The following is a 21,278-nucleotide window of genomic DNA, read 5'->3' on the forward strand; positions in this document are numbered from 1 at the left end:
GGGAAGGCCCAGCGTACGTCTCGTCACAGTTTCGTCTCCACAGCCTTCAAGGGCTCAGGCAGGTGCTCCTCGTTAGTATAGTGGACAGTATCTCCGCCTGTCACGTGGAAGACCGGGGTTCGATTCCCCGACGGGGAGGCTGCTTTTCCGTTAGGCCCGACAGTGGGAAAGGCCCGGGATCTTGCATAAAAAAAGCACGGCACATGCCCCAAGCCTCAATCAGCGAACAAGAGGTCCAGCGTATGTCTAGTCCTGACTGCCTTCGAAGGAGCGTTCCTCCTTACTAGTCCATCGCCTTAACCACTCGGCCAAAGCCAGGGCAAAAAAAAAAAAAAAGGTGGGAAAGGGGAGGAGTTTTTACTCAAAAAAAAAATACTGAAAGGTCAATGCTCAGATTTATTTCACCTTATTTTTCCCAAATCAAGAGACATACCAATAATATTCTGTTTTTTTCCTAACAAGAATATATCTACACTTAATATTAAATTCTTTGCACACTTTCATTAAACTAAAAGATTACCACAGAGGACACTTATTTCCCCAAACAAACTTTATTCCAACAAGCATGCCCTTTAAATGATTAAAATCTTTACTTATTAACAGCTCAAGTATTAATAACAATAATGACTATTATTACTATGTAATTATATTACTATTATTAAGAACAACAATTATACATTTCCTATCATTTAGCGCTTTATTACAACATTTACTAAAGTCAAAATTACAAGTCTTTTTTTCTTTTTTACAAAATTACAAGTCTTTTTTTTCTTTTTTTACAAAATTACAAATGTCTTTTTTTTCTTTTTTCTTTTTTACAAAATTACAAGTCATTACAAAAATGACAAAAGTCATTACTTCAAAACTTTTTATTTTTATTTTTATTTTTTATTTTTTACAAAATTACAAGTCATTACAAAATAGACTATAGAGAGGCTTTCCACTGCTCAATGGTCTTCCCAGATGCTGGACAGTACCATTTTCCTTTCACCTGAGTGTGGCCAGTAAGTTTGTTTTTTGACTGACCACATATTTTGCATTTGTACTCATAGCCTTCTTTAGGATGCCGCTTCCTTGGTGGCTCCCCTCTTGCCACATGCTCTTGATGCTCTTGCTCTGCCTTTCGCAGTCTCCATGCACGTTGTCGATTCTGAGACTGCGGTACTGGAGCTGATGGCTGAAGACCCGGCAGAAAGGATGACCAGCCCTGAGTCTGCGGTTCTGGAGCTGATGGCTGAGGACCCGGCAGAAAGGATGACCACCCCTGAGTCTGTGGTGTTGGAGCTGATGGGTGTTGAGCAGGCGGAAAGGAGGACCATTCTTGGGAATGTGGTGTTGGACCTGACGGCCGATGAGCAGGCGGAAAGGATGACCATCCCTGGGAATGTGGCGTTGGAGCTGATGGCCGATGAGCAGGCGGAAAGGATGACCAACCCTGAGACAGAGGTGCTGTCACTGATGGGTAATGACCCTGCTGATCTGAAAACCCAGGCCAGTTAAACCACTCAGGATCTTGCTGGACCCCAGGCCAGAAGGGTTCGCCTGCTGCCTGAGTCTGTGACACTGCAGTCTCAGTTCTTGCATGCTTACAGCGGCAAATTACTGCCTCACCCTCAAGATTTTCAGGTTCCTGGAACTCAATGACAGCATGTCCATGTTGAACAGGTGTTGATGGGAGCCCTCTAGGTTTTGGCAGTAAATCTTTTGCCACACTGATCTGCTGGGGAAGGTCCACTCCTTGTAGCAAGGTGTCCCAGTCAGTTTTCTTCTGCCGATCAAGCAGCCTGAAAAAACAAATCCATTTTAGAACAAAAAATTGCAATGTTTTTATCATTGAACTGAGTGTAGAGAACAGAAGTCCAACTCACCAAAAAGAAACTGTAGTGTTATTTATGGTTACTAAAACCAGGTTGGTCCGGTCCAGCAGCTCTTTGCGGTCTTCAACCAGCTGCTTGATGTGACTGTACGTCATGATGATTGGCTGTGGAATGGGAAAGGTTTTTCCCTTGTTGTCTTTAGGCCTATTTCTTGCTTCCCTGTATTCCTTCAAAAGCTTGAGGGCAACACATTCAGAAATCCTGTTGGCATCAGGTCTCTGGGCAGCCTGGCCATGAGTCATGAACAGTCTGTGGATAAACAGATGCATTGTTTGTATAATGCATGATCAGTATTCTATCACTACAATTGTTTCAATAACAGCATCATGAAAATATACATAATATTATTTCAGAAAATGCAAATCACATATGACCATTTTTTTTAATTTTGTTTACACGAACGTGCGTCTGCCATTTTTCAAATAAGAAAGGTAATTGATATTGTTACATGATAATTTACACAATTCCTTTGAGAACTGTTGGAAATATACCTCCACAGTCTGTATGTAAATTACAAAATGTGTGCATCCACTAAAGGTCAATTCACTTCTCAGCTGCTTGCTGACCAGGGGCTGAGCCACTATGCTTCCGTGAAGCTCTCCATGGACATGGCAAGGTCTTTTTCTTGGATTTAAGTGAATATCTGGAGGGGGTTTGGTCCATGGCATGCAGACAGGAATACCGTCGGAAGATCTCTGCTATCCCGTTGGTTGACAAAGCAGTAATGGTGCAGTTGAGGCTGACAAGTTATCCACTGCCTCCCATCCAAGAACACCCCTTGAATCACAACGACTATCCTGTTAAAAACAGATTTACAGATTATCAAACTTTAGTCATTTTACCGGCGCCAGTGTGTCGGGCACACCAGAGTAAATATCCTCAGTGTCACTGTCAGTAAGATGAGGGCCACTGCTTCCAAGACTGGTTTCCTAAATTATGCATTGTTAGTCAGGAATAAACTACAAAAACGCTAAACAAAACATTACCTGTAGATTCATGCAACTCAACTTAAAGAGCAACTGTAATTTAACTGTAAATTAACTTTCCCTAAAAAAAAAAAGTCACATTGCCTGGTATGAGGAGTCAGCAAGTATGTCAAGGCTGCTGGAGGTGTGTGAAGTGTCTACACTGATATCAGTCACATCACAGACTGTGACATCCAGACACTCATCCTCCTGAACTTCAGCTTGCACCTCTGGCAGAGTGATGCCTATTTCAGCATGCTGCAGAGGAGCCAGCAGATCCCCTCTGTTGGATTGTGCTAGCAAGTACTCCACAGCAATATGCTCACCTATCATAAAAAACATTAAATATTTTTTGAATTTAGAGAAGTAGATCAGACTATGTAACATTTTTAACAAACAATCTATTGTTAATTATTTGCCATTAATTTAAATCGCCCATGAAAATTGCACTGAGTAAGAAAAATAAAATCACATTTTAGATGAAAGCAAACTAAAAAGAATAAATTTACAACCTCACATTCTGACACACTGCAATGATATCACATGTTATATTTGGTCAAACTGCCACTTGCATTGTAATCCATCTGCTAATATTTAAATAACACATTTTGTTTATTAAGTAATATATTTTGAATATATCTTGACACGCTCTGCTAATTTTGTGATGTCTTTTGTCTATGACCTTATCTTATGACCACTATATCCTTTGTTTAAGTCTTTGAATTCTTTCTTCAAAGATTGAGAATGTGTCATGCACTAGGGATGTGTGATACCACTTATTTTCTTTTTGATCCGATACCAAGTACTTTCAAGACAAGTATTGCCGATATTGATACTGATACCTCTATGAAATATTTTTATGTAAGTGATTTTATAGTGTCTTTTGAGTCATCATTATTAATATTAAATAAACTGCAATAGACACGAGTTCTTTTTGCTACATTTATTTAAAAATACTGAACACTATTAATCAAATAGCAACTTGTACAAGAAATATATAACATATTCTACAAACTGTTTTCAATATTTGTCACGTAACGTTTCAACATTTCTTCCCTTTACAGGTTTTTGAGATGAAAGAAGTGAATGTTGACATTAACATTGACATTCCTCCTGAGCCTTTTTTTCTTTGACTGATCAACTCTCTTGCTTTTGAAAAAAATAAAGTCACAGACATGAAGGCTTCCCGGGACATAAAGCATCCAACCACTTCACAGTCAGCAAACCTGAGCGACTTGCGAGGGTGGTAAGATGACAGCATCCAACACATCCCAGTACACCAAACACTCTATGACCATGAACCTTCCAGATCTGCTCCTTTACCTAAGAAAACTATACATTAAAAGCTTGACTAAACAAATGTGTCTTCAGCCTAGACTTAAACATTAAGACTGTGTCTGAATCCCGAACACTAATTGGAAGGCTGTTCCATAACTTTGGGGCTTTGAAAGAGAAAGCTCCGCCCCCTGCTGTAGCCTTTGCTACTTGAGGTACTACCAAGTAACCAGCACCCTTTGATCGGAGTAGGCATGGCGGATCATAAAAGACTAAAAGATCTCTCAAATACTGCGGTGCGAGACCATTTAGTGCTTTATAGGTTAGTAACAGTATTTTATAATCAATGCGAAATTTGACTGGGAGCCAATGTAGTGTGGCTAAAATAGGAGTGATGTGCTCATATCTTCTGGTTCTAGTTAGGACTCTAGCTGCTGTGTTCTGGACTAACTGGAGCTTGTGTATGCTCCTACTGGAACATCCAGACAGTAAGACATTACAATAATCCAACCTAGAGGTAACAAAAGCATGAACTAATTTTTCTGCATCATGAAGCGACAACATATTTCTTATCTTAGCTATATTCCTAAGATGGAAGAAGGCTACCCTAGTGATATTATCTACATAAGCTTCGAATGAAAGACCAGAATCAATAATCACACCAAGATGCCATGTCTTGTATCCATGCATGCCATGTCTTGTATCCCTGACTGATTAATTGTTAAATGCTAATTAATGTGAACTCTGGGCCCGAATTTCTTGGGCTAGAGACTGTATATTTGTTGCCTGTCTATTTTTATTTCCAACTTTAGTCATTGCATCTCTGATATTCTGAGGCCTATTTGATATAAGAAGTTCTTTTTTCCTTTGGAAAAATTCTTGGGGTTTACCAACTGTCTGTAGGTGTTTGGTGCTCTGATATCTCCTCAGTTTGCTGGGCTTCATGCTTTCATTAGCTAGTCTCTCTCCACAGATTACACACTCAATTCTCACCTTGTCCATTGTTTCAATGAAACCAAATTCAAGATAACTGTCCAAATAAATACTTGTTTTCTTTTTAGCGCATATATTTTTCTTTTCTCCCTGGCGCTTTGCCATGTTCGCTTTACCGCGTCTTTTTGTTTGTCCCGTGTGTGTGTTTTTTTAAGCTGCGTCTGTCTATTCCCACTCTCATGATACACAGCGTGAAATTCGCGATGTTAAGGAAATTTCTTTTCATATATCAACCATTATTAAAATATTACAAATTGAATTATTAATCAAGCTATAATATAATATAATATATAATATAATATAATATAATATAATATAATATAATATAATATAATATAATATAATATAATATAATATAATATAATATAATATAATATAATAAAAAAATTGTAACCCTAAAACTAGAGTGAGCTCGGCGACCGCTCGTGAATGTTTAGCGACTCCTAGTGGGGGTCATGACCCCCAGGTTGGGAACCACTGCTTTAGATCATCAAGTTGACCAAGGATCTCATTCGCATGAACGGTTTCAAACCACTGGGCCAGGGGTAGGGGGCTGACAGGTGGTGGCCGCTGATAGACTGCCTCAGACTGGATCAGGGCACAATGCTTTTTGTGAAGTTCACAGTCTGACAGCTATTCTACAGTTGGTCTTGCCCACTCATAGCTGTGAATTACTTGTAGGGACTGCTGCAAGTAACTTGAGCTGTTTCCTGCAGTCCTTGACTTCAACAAAGTCACACATTTCCTGTCAAGGGCAAGCTGAGTGGTGAGGACAGCCAGGAATTTGTTTCTGTGGGAAGGATCAAGTTGTTGTAGCACCTCCATACTCCAAGGGAAGATGAGAATCCTACACTTGCTACAGCGAGGGTAATCTGCTCCAATGAGATAATACCTGGAGTCAATGTCAATGACTTCCCACACTTTTGTGTAGATCCCTGAATGGTGCATTTTCATATTACACCCAGTGCATCTTATAGGAATGCCCCACATCTGCATTGGTGCCCACAGAAACATTCGCTGTCTGAAATAGCTGCCTGGATCAGGAGGTGAAGTTCCAGGCTTGCCAGGACTTTGTGGATCAAACCAGTTTTGGGAAAATTGTTGCTTCAGCTGTCCTGTACTGTCATAAAGACACTGCACTATCCACCTCTGATCTGCTGGTTTCATAACTCTACAGAATTGCTTTGGGAGAAAATTCACCCAAATTCACTTCTGGAGGCTTTATGTTGATTTCAGGTGTGAAAACAACTCTCCTCGACATGGTAGTCTATGAGATGTCCAGAGAAATGCTCTAAAACAATGTCTTTTTTGCACAAACTACAGGTGATCATCTTATGCTCACTTGCTTGAGTACTGGTCTGAGTGGCTGGATGAACTGTGGTGCTGGTCGAACTGATGGTGCTGGACGAACCATTGTGCTGGTCAGAGGTGCTGGACGAACTGATGGTGCTTGACGAACCGTTGTGCTGGTCAGAGGTGCTTGCTGAACCAACGTGCTAGTCGGAGGTGCTGGCTGCTTTGCTGAGCTGGTCTGAGGGGCTGTTTGCATTGGCTGACTCCCTGTCTGCTGAGCTGACTGAAAAAAAAAGTGTTAGTGTTTTCCATAGATCATAATCCCCCATCATCACTAAGTGCTTTGAACGGGTGGTCCTGGCACACCTCAAAACCTGTCTTCCTGCCACCCTTGACCCTCATCATTTTGCTTACCATCAGAGCAGGAGCACGGAGGATGCAGTTTCCACAGCGCTGCACTCAGTCCTCTCTCACATGGACAATAAAGACACCTATGCCAGAATGCTTTTCCTGGACTGAGTCCCTTCCTCTACTCTCTCTTCACCTATGACTGCAAGCCTGTACATAGTTCCAACAGAATTATCAAGTTTGCAGATGACACCACGGTGATTGGACTCATCAAAGACAATGATGAGTCAGCTTATGGAGAGGAGGTGGACTGTCTAGCTGCGTGGTGTGCTGGCAACAACCTGCTGCTCACACTGCGAATGCCAAGGAGCTCATAGTGGACTTCAGGAAGGAGAAAGTTGACACACACACACACCTATTCATCTCAATGAAGAGGTGGTGGACCGTGTCACTAGCTTCAGATTCCTGGGTATCCACATCTCCGAGGATCTCTCCTGGACTACCAACAGCTCCAGTCTGGTCAAGAAGGCTCACCAGCGTCACTTCTTCCTGAGAGCTCTGAGGAAGAACCATCTCTCTTCAGACATCCTGGTGAACTTCTACCATTGCTCCATCGAGAGCATCCTGACTGGCTGTATCATTGTCTGGTATGGGAACTGCACTGTGTCAGCCCGGAAAGCGCTGCAGAGGGTGGTGAAAACTGCCCAACGCATCGTAGGAGTGCCACTTCCTAAGATCGAGGACATTTACAGGAAGCGTTGTCTCACCAGAGCACACAAAATCATAAAGGACTTTTATCACCCTGCCAATAGACTCTTTGCCCTCCTGCCTTCTGGGAGGTGCTACAGGAGCCTCCGGACCAAGACTAGGTTTAGAAACAGCTTTTTCCCCACAGCTGTTTCTTTGCTGAACTCTGCCTCCACCGATCACACACACACATTGACTGATGCACATTATTATCAGTGTATATAACCTTTTTCTGTATATAACCCTTTTTGTGTACAGTTTACATGTGTACAGTTTACATATACAAATTATTTATCATAGTATACAATATGTTCCTCATTGCACACATCTAAATCATTGCACTCCTCTGTATACTGTTTACATATTTAATTATTATCATGGTATACAATACCTTCTTTATTGCACCACTACAATCATTTGCTCATTTGCACTCATTGCATTTACCTCCCACTGTATACTGTTTATATACTGTTATATATGTTTATATATTATTTATATATTTTTGTATATTGTTTATATATCCAAATTATTTATTGTTATATACTTATTATATATGCTAATTATTTGCACTGCGAAATGCACTTCTGGTTAGATGCTAACTGTATTTCGTTGCCTTGTACCCACATGTGCAGTGACAATAAAGTTGGATCTAATCTAATCTAAAATGAAAATATAGTGGGGAAAAAAAATCAGATATTGAAATGAAAATATAGTGAAAAATCAGTTATTACTAAATCTGTGACCTACTGAACCAGTGTTAATGTATTCATCAATAGAGACTTCAGAGCACATTTGTTGCTGTGGATAATAGTGTGTGCCAAATGCCATACATGTAAATGTAAATGGTTTTTTTCTATTACAACCGAGTGTTCATGCCAAATATAGAGTGGGATGTGTCTGGTGTTTGTGGGCTTTTTTTCTAAACACAAAAATTTGGCACAAACACTCGGTTGTAATAGAAAAAAATGTTATACATTTATATGTCTGGCAACGTAAAAAAGTGCTCTGAAGTCTCTATTAATGAATACATCAACACTGGTATCCACAGACTTAGGATGGTATCCACAGACTTAGGATACCATCAGCCTAATAACTGATTATTTTTTTTCACTATACAGTATATAGTAAAAGTTAAATCATGCCCAGCAAAAGCAGATCAATATAAATAGATATAAATGTTTGCTGCGACGAAATAGATAATAAAATAGTCTATGTTAAACCAATGACTAAACAATAAAGTTAGCCAAATCAACAACCGTACTCACCTGCACGTTGCCGATAGGTTGCCGAAAGGTCCAAAAGGAGAGTAAATGTGTCTGTTATAGCAGTAAATATATATGTCAGGATCGCGAATTAAAGTGACCTCCTTCTCACAAGTTACGTGATATTGCTTCGGCCAATGGGCGTTTTCCAGCCTCAACCTCCTGCTTCAGCGAATGAGAGATTATCCCCGGCCCAACCTCCTGCTTCAGCGAATGAGAGATTATCCCTGTCCCAAACTCCTGCTTCAGCCAATGAGAGATTATCCCTGTCCCAACCTCCTGCTTCAGCCAATGAGTGTTTTGCCCCGTTAGGACTTGTTAGGATTTGCCGTTCAGATTTGTTAGGACTTGTTAGGATTTGTTAGGATTTCTGTTAGGAATTGTTAGGTTTTTTGTAGCATGTTAGGACTTGTTAGGACATGATTTGCAGTCCATTCACTGCAGGGTGCGGCCACGACTCCAAGCTACACGTTTCACGTGTTTTTTTTTTTAATTATTAGTTCACAAATTGATACATTTATTTTTTGTGCCTTCCAAAGCTCTTTCTTTTGATGGTTAGTGACTTAATGTAGGGACCATGCACAGGGTCCAACAGCAACACAACGAGGCAGTGTGGTTGGTATCAGGCCAGTAGTATAAACTAACCTTGTAATCAATGAGCAATTTCCACCCATGTTCTGGCAAAAAGAAGCTCAGACCTGCTGTTAAGCGTTCGAACCTCTGCTGGGAATAGATTTTCCTTTCTTTTTTTCCCGATTGTTGAACATGCTACAGTAGGCCTTAATCTAAAGTTCATAAGCTCCAGGTTGAGACTATGCACAGAGTCTCCATCGACAACACAACAAGGCAGTGTAGTTGGTTCACTCGGCAATCATCTATGGGCAGCACTGTGAAATCGAGCCAGGGCATAAAAATGCAGCTTAGAATCCAAAGTAGCGAGGAGGTTTTTTCCGTGGTCAGCTTACCCTGGCGGAGGCCCTGAGGCAGAGGTGCTGGTGCTGATGGGTGATGACACTGCTGATCTGAAAACCCAGGCCAGTTAAACCACTCAGGATCATGCTGGACCCCAGGCCAGAAAGAAGTTTCACATGCTGCATGAGTCTGTGACACTGCAGTCTCAGTTCTTGCATGCTTATGGCAGTGAATTACTGCCTCACCCTCAAGATTTCCAGGCTCCTAGAACTCAATGAGAGTTTGTCCATGTTCAACAGATGCTGATGGGAGCCCTCTAGGTTTTGGCAGTAAATCTTTTGCCACACTGATCTGCTGGGGAAAGTCCTGAAAAAACAAATCCATTTTAGAATAAACAATTGCAAAGTTTTATTATTGAACTGAATGTAGAGAACAGAAGCCCAACTCACCAAGAAGAAACTGTAGTGTTATTTATGGTTACTAAAACCAGGTTGGTCCGGTCCAGCAGCTCTTTGCAGTCTTCAAGCAGCTGCTTGACGTGACAGTACGTCATCACAGTTGCCTGTGGAATGGGAAAGGTTTTTCCCTTGTTGTTTTTAGGCCTATTTCTTGCTTCCCTGTATTCCTTCAAAAGCTTTAGCGCAACACATTCATTTAGCAATTTAGCAACACATTACATTACAACACAATTAGCAATGCACACAGAAATCCTGTTGGCGTCAGGTCTCTGGGCAGCCTGGCCATGAGTCATGAACAGTCTGTGGATAAACAGATGCATTGTTTGTGTAATGCATGATCAATATTCTATCACTACAATTGTTTCAATAACAGCATCAGCAAAATATACAGAATATTATTTCAGAAAATGCAAATCACAAATGACTATTTTTTGTTTCTCGCACAAACGACCATTCTGTCAATTTTCAAATAAAAAAGATAATTGCTATTGTGACATGATAATTTACACAATTCCTTTAGAAAACTGTCAGAAAAATACTTCCACAGTCTGTATGTAAATTACAAAATGTGTGCATCCATTAAAAAAAACCCTTAATTTACATAAAAAAAAAAAAAATCTTCACATTTTACAATGTACAGATTTAGACTTTAGCCAATAGAACCAATGCGTTGGGTACACAAGAATAAATATCCTCAATGTCACTGTCAGTAAGATGAGGGCCACTGCTTCCAAGACTGGTTTCCTAAATTATGCATTTGTAAACATTGTTAGACAGGAATAAACTAAAAAAATGCTAAACAAAATATTACCTGTAGATTCATGCAACAACTCAATTTACAGAGAAACTGTAAATTAACTTTCACTAGATAATTTCAGATCAAAAAATATCACATTACCTGGTATGAGGAGTCAGCAAGTATATCAGGGCTGCTAGGTGTGTGTGAAGTGGGTTATCAGTTACATGTGTAATGTGTGACTGACATCCAGACACTCATCCTCCTGAACTTCAACTTGCACCTCTGGCAGAGTGATGCCTATTTCAGCATGCTGCAGAGGAGCCAGCAGATCCCCTCTGTTAGACTGTGCCAGCTTGTACTCCACAGCAATATGCTCACCTACCATAAAAAACATGAAACATTTTTTGAATTTAGAGAAGTAGAACAGACTAAAAAACTAAGAGCACCTCTATAGACCTAGAGCATTTGTTGAATGTAACATTTTTAACAAACAATCTATTGTTAATTATTTGCCATTAGTTTAAATCACCCATGAAAATTGCACCGAGTAAGAAAAATAAATTCACATAGGCAGAAGAAAGCAAACTAAACCGAATAAATTTACAACATCACATTCTGACACACTGCATCACTGAAATTATATCTCATGTTAGATTTGGTCATACTGCCATCTGGCATTGTAATCCATCTGTTATACTTTAAATAACACACATGTTTATCAAGTGATATATTTTAAATACATCTTGACATGCTCTGTGCTAATTTTTTGATGTCTTTTGTCTATCTTATGACCACTATATCCTTTTAGTCTTCTTTAGTCAGAAAGAATGTGTTGTGCACATACACGTCGTCATTAGTCTACCTGAAGTGAACTTTTCCACCACCTTCGTTAACACCTTTGATGCCCATAATTAATGCCTTTTGTTACCCATAAAGAATGCCTTTCATCACACATACCAAAGATGATGACAAATCCACATCTTTAGTTTGTATAAATACTCCCTGTCTGTCTGAATAAACTCTGAAAAAGCAATGCTACCCAAACCCTGACTAAGTTTGGTTCTTTTTGCATCAGTTTCCCTATATCAGCTTGGAGGTAGTTGCAGACAGCATGAGCGGGACTTCTCAAAAAGTGAACCCAAAAGAAAAATTCTATCAGGCAAGTAGTTAGATGAATCTAGTGGGTTTCCCAGGGGATGTGAATTCTGGTAGAAGGGCACATCTGAGGACTCTGCTGCTGAAGTCATTCATTTGAGACATCAACCGTATGTCATAGATTTGACTCTGTGATGTACCACTGACATTGCATCGCCACACAAAGACAAAATGCTTATAAAAATACTAATTGCATTTAGTAAACAATGAATCACATGTTCAACCTTAGACAATCTTCCAGAGATGAACTCATAGGACGTTGAGTTTCTTGAGATGAAGAATTCGACAGCAACCATGTAAATATAATAATTGATTTATGTGAAATATCTATTTAAACAAATATGATATTTTCACATAATTTCAGTTTACCTGGCATAAAATTACACTGGTGGTGATGGAAGCTCTCCAGAGAAGAGGACACTCTGCCACACCTCAGAACATCCGATAACTTGTCGCCCTTTAACCCAGTGCCCAGTTTTGTGTAAATCTGTACACCAGGTGGATCTTGGATGCATGGCAAGTGCCTTTTTTGTACCTCCCACACCCGTCATGCTCTCTGGAAACCCACAGCAAGGGTAGTCTGCTCCAATGAGACAATACCTGGAGTCAATGTCTTTCCTCACTTTTGTGTAAACACCAGAATGGTGCATTTTCATACTACACTCAGTGCATTTTAGAGGAATGCCCCACATCCGCATTGGTGCCCACAGAAACATTCGCTGTCTGAAATAGCTGCCTGGATCAGCAGGTGAAGTTGTAGGCTTGCAAGGACTTTGTGGATGAAACCAGTTATGTGAAATTGCTGCTTCAGACAAAAAAACAAAAAAATTCCAGAGAGGGAACAATAATATGTGTAGCTATATTAGACATCAAAGATTAAAGCTTATTATGAAAGGTGTATTATAGGGGCCTAAAAGTATACAACAGTTGGGTAGTCCTTTAAACATAATTGGGTATACATTGTTTGGCATATTTCTCCCACTTTTTCCAGGTTTCAACAAAACAGTCCATCATTAGATTTACAGAGAATGTAATTTTTTCCATTCTATAATCCCCATTGTCACCTCATTCCAGTCCCTAACAGTTGGTTCACTTTGTGTGAACCAATTTTTTGTTATTGCTTTTTTCCCAGCAGCTAGTAGTATATTCCAAAGATATCCATCTATCTCTTTCATTTCTGGAGTTTTGTATCCTAAATACATAGTTTTAAAGTCAGAGGGAATATATGTTTTGAAAATAGTTTGCATTGCTTTATTAATCTCTTTCCAATAATTTTGAACATCGCACAACCCCAGAAAACATGATAGTGATGGGCAACTTAGCAGCCACATTTTCTCCAACAGTGTGCATTGGCCCCAGAATAATGTGCACTTTGAGATGGTGTTAAAAAATAGTGTGATATATTTTCCAACAATATTCTTTCCATGTGTGGGATTTTGCGCTCCTCCATTGAGATGTACATATCTGCCTCCACTCTTCATCTGTTATGACTAGTCCTCCCTCCTTTTCCCATTTGTCTTTAATGTATTTGGTTGAATGGCTGTTCAGGTTACTAATGCTTTTGTACAGTTGTGATATTGTCCCTCTAGTGAGTTCTGATTTATATGCCTTTATAAAAAGTTGAATTAAGGGGTAGTATTCTTCTTTGTAATTTTGTGGTTTTGATAATTTCTTATTTTTGTAAATATCTGTAAAAGTCTTGTTTCTCCAGTTTAAAATTTTCCATTACAACCTGAAAACTTTCCATTTGGTTTTGTTTGTACAATCTGATGAAAGGTTGTTATACCTTTTGTAATCCAGAATTTAAATCTCAAATCAGTGCCATTATGGAGCAAAATTCGAATCAGCCCAAGATTTTAATATCTTTATCCAGTTTGTATGTCTTTGTTAGTTCTCTCCAAACAGTAAGTACTGATTTCACCCATGGATTTTCAAGACTTTCAATAGATTCTAGGCATTTGTTGTCTGCCAATAAGGCCTGTATGGGAACGTCTGGTATCACCTTGCATTCAATATCCTTCCATTGAGATTTGTAAAGTGGATCACACCAGCAAAGCAGTGCTCTTATTTGAGCTTAAATAAAATAATTCTTAAGGGACGGTAGGCCCCAACCTCCTTTGTCTTTTGTTAACTGTAAAGTTTTGAAGCGAATACAGGGTCTTTGTCCTTGCCATATACATCTTGAGATGGCTTTGTCCCATTCAGTAAAATATTGTTTTGGAATGTTTATTGGGAGTGTTTGGAATAAGTATAAATATTTGGGTAGCACATTTATTTTAATGGTTTCAATCCTTGCACTCAGAGGGAAGTATGGGATGAGGTTCCATTTCTCAAGGTCTTTCTTAACATTACAATAAAGGGAATTATAGTTTTTCTCTAAAGTTTTTGATAAATCTTCATGAAGAGTCACACCTAAATATTTAAAAGATTCTGTCTTCCATTTAAGTGGATAAGCAAGGGTGACAATAGGAGAGAATTTCAGTCTTTTCTATGTTCAGTTTGTAACCTGACAATGGGCCAATTTTACTGAGAAATTTCATAATTTCAAGCAGTGATGTGTCTGGATTGGTTAGGTATAGAAGTACATCCTCTGCACAGCATGCTATCTTGTGTTCCGTTTTATTTATTGTGATACCACTAATTTTATCAGCCTGTCTAACATACTGGGCCAACGGCTCTAAAAATAAGGCAAAAAGAAGCGGGGACCAAGCGCATCCTTGTCTAACCCCTCTCTCTAGTATCAGTGGGTCTGTCAAGTAACCATTAATTCTTATTCTTGCTCTTGGATTGTCGTAAATAGCTTTGATGTTTTCCAATATTGATTCACTTATTTGAAACTTATTTAAGAACTTATTTAATAGGTAGAGCCAGCCAACTGAGTCGAACACCTTTTCGGCATCTAAACTGATTATCATTGCTTCTACTTTATGTTGCTATATATAATCCATTATGTGTAGCGTACATCTAATATTATCCTGAGTTTGTCGTTTGTAAATAAATCATGTCTAATCATTTTGTATTAGTTCTGGAAGAATATTTTCCATCCTTTTTGACATTATGGAGGTGTAAATATGGTAATCCACATTAATAATCGGTCTATATGATTTACGTTCAAGTCTATTCTTTCCTTCTTTGGGTATTAAAGTTATGATAGCTTCCTTCCAGCTTGGAGGGGTTTGTGCTTTTTTAAGTGCCCAGTTGAAAGTAGATAGGAGTAGTGGGGCAAGTGTCTGTTTAAGGGCTTTATACCACTCTGAAGTGAACCCATCACTTCCTGGTGATTTATTGGCTTTCAATTTTTTTATTGCGTTTTGTACTTCCATTAGAGTAATTTCGGCTCCTAGTTTTTCATTTTGTTCATCCGTCATAACCGGAAGGTTAATGTTGTCAAAAAAGGAGTCTCATGTTCTTTGTCCTCAGGCATTTTAGAATACAGTTTTTTATAGTAAGATTCAAAGACTGATTGTATTTCGTCCTGTTTATTTTCTATTGTATTATTTTGGTGGTTTCATATTTTAAAAATTGCTCTGTCCGCATGTTATTTCATCAATTTCCATGTCAATAATCTGGTGAATGTAGGCCCACTCTCATAATATCGCTGCTTTGTATAGAGCATCTGTTTTTCTATTTCTTGTCAAATTGTTAATTTCATCTCTAATTTCCCTACTGTCTTGAAAGGTTTGTGGATTTTTATTTTGGGCATGTTTATTCTCCAGTAGTTTTAACCTCTCTTGTAGGTCCTGCAAGTTCTTTTGTCTGTGTCTCTTCTTAGCTGAGTTTACTGCAATAATCCTTCCCCTTAGTACTGCTTTGGCCACATCCCATAAAATAGGTGGAGAAACTTCATTATCGTTTTCATCCAAATATCTTTGAATATCCTCTGCCATTTTCTTTTTAAATGCAGAATCATTGAGCATACTAGAATTAAACCTCCATGTTGTGTTTCTTTTTCTCTCATTCAGATCTACTGTCATATAGATAAGCACATGGTCACTTAGGTCTATTGTTCCTATATCTGTATCTATAATTTTTGATCTATCCTTATTAAAAAATAAAAGTAGTCATCTATTCTAGTATATACTGAGTGTGGGTTAGAGTAGTGGGTATATTGTCTTGCAGTAGGGAACATTTCCCTCCAAATATCTATTAGACCTATATTCTTCATTAGTGAGCAAAATTTGTTATTTGTCACTTTATAACTAGACTGATTTGACACATCCATTTTGGGTTGTAAATGGATGTTAAAGTCACCTCCACATATAAGGGTTCCTTCTGATTGGTTAGCGATCATATCTGAAATATTTTTATAGAAGGATGTGTTACTGCCTGGAGGGGCGTATACATTGAATAGAGTAAATACCTGTCCATTGATTGTTCCTTTCACCAGAACGTACCTACCTTCTTTATGTTCATTAATTTGTTCAAAGTTTGTTCTACTTGAGATTAATATAGCAACTCCTCTCTTATGTTTTTCTGTATATGAAGAGAACTATATTTTAGTAAAACCCAGATTAGTTAATTTTTGATGCTCCTTATTATTTAGATGTGTTTCTTGTAAGTATATTATGTCTGCTTTTTTCCTTCTCATTTTTGTTAGTATTTTTGATCTTTTTATTTGGTTTAAAATGCCGTTAACGTTAAAGGAAACTACCCTTAGTTTTTCAGAGTTCATTCTGTCCATTGAATAAACTCTTTTGCACTCCCATCTGTGCTACAAAGCTCTCTGGTTGAATGTGGGAACAAAAGCAACAACATACTTTCAAATTAGAACATGTATCAGGGTATAGAATATTGGGTTCCTTGGTAAAGGTAAACCAATGACCCTGTACCTGACCATTATTAAGGCCAAATTTTGGGGGGAAATCCTCTTTAATATTAGGTAAAGAAAGGGCCCCCCATGGCAACTTAGAGTAAACATCCATAAAGGCACAACAATTTTCTTTGTCCTCCAAAATAATTCTCTTCATCATAAACAAAAGGAAACTGAGATCAATTAAAGAATCTTTTAGCCCTCTACCTTCATCCCTATTATGGGGATTGCCTTCTAAAAGCATGAAGTTTGGACCTGATGGTAGCGTGTCTGGATGATGCATTGTCGGACTCGGATGTTTTCCTTCCTGTTGTCTGCCATGAATTCGCATCCAGTAGTTCTGCTGGGTTCCGCGGGGCAGGAACCACCTTCACCGGGAAGTCACGTTCATTCATGTCTTTAGTGGCCTCATTTGCAGTTTGGTAAAGTCATGTTCCGTTTCATAGAACACACGGAGCCTCGCTGGGTATGGGGTTTGAAACCGGATCCTCTTCTCTCTCGGTACACGTTTTGCTTCGTTGTACTCTTTACGATTGCTTAAAATAGCAGCGGAGTAATCATGGTCAAAGTAAATCCTTTGGTTGTTTATGTAGATTTCCCTCTTCTCCCAGGCTTTTCTCAGGATTGCCTCCTTTGTTCGATACAGCAAAAACTTAGTCACTATCGATCTTGGTTTGCCCGTAGCAGCTGGCTTTGGCACTAGCGCCCTGTGTGCCCTTTCAATGTGGACCTCGGTGGTGTCGGGAATATTCAGTGAGTCTCTCAGTAGCTTTTCCACAAAAGTCACCATTGAGTTACCTTCCTCATTCTCAGGTACATTGAATATCCTTATGTTTTGTCTCCTTGCTCTTGCTTCTTGATCAGTAAGCTTATATTCCTGCTGTGCTTGAGTCTTTAACATGTCTCTCATAATTAGCTCCATCGTCTCTAGCTTAGCTTCCGCTTCTGCAATGCGGTCCTCTGCTTCCCCTATTCTCTGATTTGTTTTGTTTAGTTTTTAATACTGTCCAGTTGGCATTTACTTTCTCGTCTAAAGTCTTGTATTTCTTGTAAAATCTGCTCCATGTTTACTTTCGGTTTTTCGATACCTTTTGTTTTTCCGCCGCCGTCTTTTATTTTAGCATTGCTATCAGTGCCTCGTGGCTTGTCTTCGGTATCTAATACATCCATTGCACTCTTTTTACTTTTCTCTCTCGTTTCCATCGTTGTCCTGCAGTTGAATTCTATTCTAATTTGACTATTCGCTGGTATTGTTACTTAGCAGGATATGTTTTGTTTTTCTTTTTGGAGGAGCTCACTTTCTAAGCCGCCATCTTGTCCATGGGCCGAGCACCGTTTCTCGGAAAGGTGGTCATTTTCAATGTGCTGAAGCATTCCAACTGCACCCCGCACTTTTGCACCACACTGGTCACAACTCTCTGCGACATGGTAGTCTATGGTAGTCCAGAGAAATGCTCCAAAACAATGTCTTTTTTGCACAAACCACAGGTGATTATGCTCACTTGCTTGAGTACTGGTCCAAGGTGCTGGACAAACTGCGGTGCTGGACGAACCATTGTGCTTTGCATTGGTTGACTCTGTCTGCTGAGCTGACTGGGAAAAAAAAGCTTTAGAGTTTTCTATAGATCATAAAGTATGCCAGTGAATTTTTAAACAAAACAATGCATTTTTTAATTGACGGAATATTAATTGAAGAATAAAACATGGAAAAAATATAACAATATTAGTAATGGCAGTGGAAGTTTATCATTACCTACCTTGTGATAACTGCATTTGCAAATGATACCCAAAGATTGCCCAAAGATGTTGTGACTTGTGTAATGGACAGTTATTTATCAATGCAATACATCCTTCCACTTCTTTGCCCCTGGCTTCTTGCTTGTGAAGGGGTACTTCCCTTGGGCATACCTGCACATGATGATGTCATGCCAATAAGTGTCTGGTTTACCCGTCTTAGTCATATCTACAAATATGAAATAACAGGGTACATAGACAACTTGGGCTCATTTAAGGTTTGTTTAGGTTGCCACAATAGCTAGTTAGAATATAAGAGAATGCACAATTTACAGCAAATGAACACACTACAAATACAAATTTAGCAAGCAAACAATTTAGCAAACAAAGTCATACACAGTAGGGCATATAGTGAAATGAAAATATAGTGAAAAAAGGCTGATGGTATCCTAAGTCTGTGGCCTACTGAACCAGTGTTAATGTATTCATTGATAGAAACTTCAGAGCACTTTTGTATGTCACTCTGGATAATAGTGTGTGCCAAATGGCAGAAATGTAAATGCCTTTTTTCAATTACAACTGAGTGTTCGCACCAAATTTGTGTGTTTAGAAAAAAGCTTCTAGTCTTAACACCAAACACGTGCCCAGCAAAAGCAGATCAAACATGTCGATATAAATGTTCACCGTGATGAAATAGCTAATATGTTAACGACTCAACAATAAAGTTAGCCAAATCAATGACCGTACTCAGCTGCACGTTGCCGAAAGGTCCAAAAGAATGGTAAATGTGTGTAAATATGTCTGTTACAGAGGTAGATATGTGTCAGGATCATGAACTAAAGTGACCTCCTTCTCGCTAGTTATGTGAATATTGCTTCGGCCAATGGGCGTTTTCCCCTGCCCCAACCCCCTGCTTCGGCCAATGGGTAATTATCCCAACCCCAACCTCCTGCTTCAGCCAATGAGTGTTTTGCCCTGTTCGGAATTGTTTGGATTTGTTAGGAATTGTTTGAAGTGTGTTACGACTTGGAAATGATTTCCAGTACATTCACCGCAAGCACCAGCCACGACTACAAGCCACATAGGTTTACTTTTATTTTTTTATTTTTAATTATTAATTCACAAATTAATAAAAAAAAAATGTGTATTCCAAAGCTCTTTCTTTTGACAGTTAGTAACTTAATTTAGGAATCATACACAACTACAAGGCAGTGTAGTTGGTTCACTCGGCCATCAGCACTGTAAAATCGAGCCAGTGCATAAAAATGCAGCTTAGAATCCAAAGCAGCGAGGTGGTTTCTCCCATGGTCGGCTTACCCTGGCGGAGGCCCAGCGTGTGTCTAGTCCTAACTGCTGACTGCCTTCAAAGCACGCCCAGAGTGTTCCTCCTTAGTATAGTGGACAGCATCTCCTCTGTTGTTTTTTTTTTTTTTTTAAATCAGGCCTGAGTGTAGGAATGCCAAGGGGCTTCCCACCTCACTGAGTACTTGTCTCTCAGTCTTCAGCCACAAGTAAATTGAATAAGCGATATGAGGCAGAATCTAATGGGTTCTTTCCTTTTTTGAGGATCACACTAATAGAGGCAGTCTTCCAAGAGCCTGGAGTAAGACTGTCTTCCAAAACATTGTCAACCACTGGCATGAACACTGGGGAGAGCTTGTGCCAAAATTTCTAATAGAATTCCAGAGGAAAATCATCCAACCCCAGTGCCTTACCACTAGGCATAGATTGAATAGCCTTAAAAATTTCTTCTTTTTGTCAAGAGAGGCCTGGTCCTCCTCTGAAATTGAAGGTAGGGACTACTTATCCAAAAAAAAAAATGGCATGGTCTTGGGATGCAGACAAAGAGGTGTACAGATTCTCATAGAAATCATTCCTTTTTTACTGGATCATATCAAATTTTCCCTCGGTTGTTCCCATATTAATAAAACCTTTGCCCACTAAACGTTATTAATGTTTGTACATATTCTGTGGTCCAAGTTCAATTTAGATGTGGCACTGTTTAAAAGATTCCAGTTGGTTTGTGTAGGTAAGTTTTATGAAGCTCTTGATCTCTTCCAATTTTTTCCTGTTCTTCAACTTTTGTTTTTTATTCCAGGTAGTAAAAGAGATAATGTGGCCTCTTAAATTGGCCTTAGCTGCATTCCATTTGGTGGCACTATTTACTGGACAACATTCATTATCCTGCCAGTACGGGGATATTTTTTTTTCTTTAAGGAACTGGCAGAAAAATTTGTCATTAAGGAGAGAACCATTAAATTTCCAATAAGGCAATGGAAAATTGATGATGGAAGGTTAAAAATTCAGTTAAACTGGACCAATTTTACAGGATCTTATGCAGTTAATGTACCTGGAAGGCAAGAATAAATAGTCCAATCTGGAATAGGAATTATGGGGAGAAGAGTAGAAAGTATAGTCTTTAACAGCTGGATGTAGTTCCCTCCATATATCCACCAAACCTGAAGCATAACACATTTTTAAAAGTTTGTGAAGAGAGTCTGTTCGAATTTTTTAGTTGACTTGTCCAACCTGTCGCCCATGACCAGTTGAAATCCCCAGCCATAATCCCCAGACCATTAGACTGATGATTATACAATAGGACCATCTTTGTTATATTGAAATTGATATAAAGGCTGTCCTCATTTGGGGCATACACATTCAAGTTAATGGTTTACCCAAAATGTGACCAGTAATGAGAATAAATTGACAT

General features: G+C 39.0%; 1 protein-coding gene, 1 long non-coding RNA gene and 1 other non-coding gene across 3 annotated transcripts; 1 reads left to right on the forward strand and 2 right to left on the reverse strand.

Annotated features, from left to right (window-relative positions):
- The first annotated feature begins 66 nt into the window (after positions 1-66).
- trnad-guc (transfer RNA aspartic acid (anticodon GUC)) lies at positions 67-138 on the forward strand. The gene has a single exon. It is a non-coding gene; the product is annotated as a tRNA-Asp (tRNA).
- A 787-nt stretch (positions 139-925) lies between these two features.
- On the reverse strand, positions 926-4,700 carry LOC131362442 (uncharacterized). The gene is made up of 3 exons (XM_058404443.1): positions 2,369-4,700; positions 1,869-2,126; positions 926-1,784 (listed from the first exon to the last, which is right to left on the reverse strand). Exons 2-3 carry the CDS (start codon positions 2,117-2,119, stop codon positions 926-928), a joined length of 1,110 nt encoding a protein of 369 aa, XP_058260426.1. The 5' UTR covers positions 2,120-2,126; positions 2,369-4,700.
- Positions 4,701-8,715: 4,015 nt separating this feature from the next.
- LOC131362868 (uncharacterized) lies at positions 8,716-13,277 on the reverse strand. The gene is made up of 3 exons (XR_009206250.1): positions 12,394-13,277; positions 10,122-11,247; positions 8,716-10,038 (listed from the first exon to the last, which is right to left on the reverse strand). It is a non-coding gene; the product is annotated as an uncharacterized LOC131362868 (long non-coding RNA).
- Positions 13,278-21,278: the final 8,001 nt, after the last annotated feature.

The sequence above is a fragment of the Hemibagrus wyckioides genome, linkage group LG12 (genome assembly GCF_019097595.1).
Source record: "Hemibagrus wyckioides isolate EC202008001 linkage group LG12, SWU_Hwy_1.0, whole genome shotgun sequence".
In the NCBI taxonomy this organism is placed as follows: domain Eukaryota; kingdom Metazoa; phylum Chordata; class Actinopteri; order Siluriformes; family Bagridae; genus Hemibagrus; species Hemibagrus wyckioides.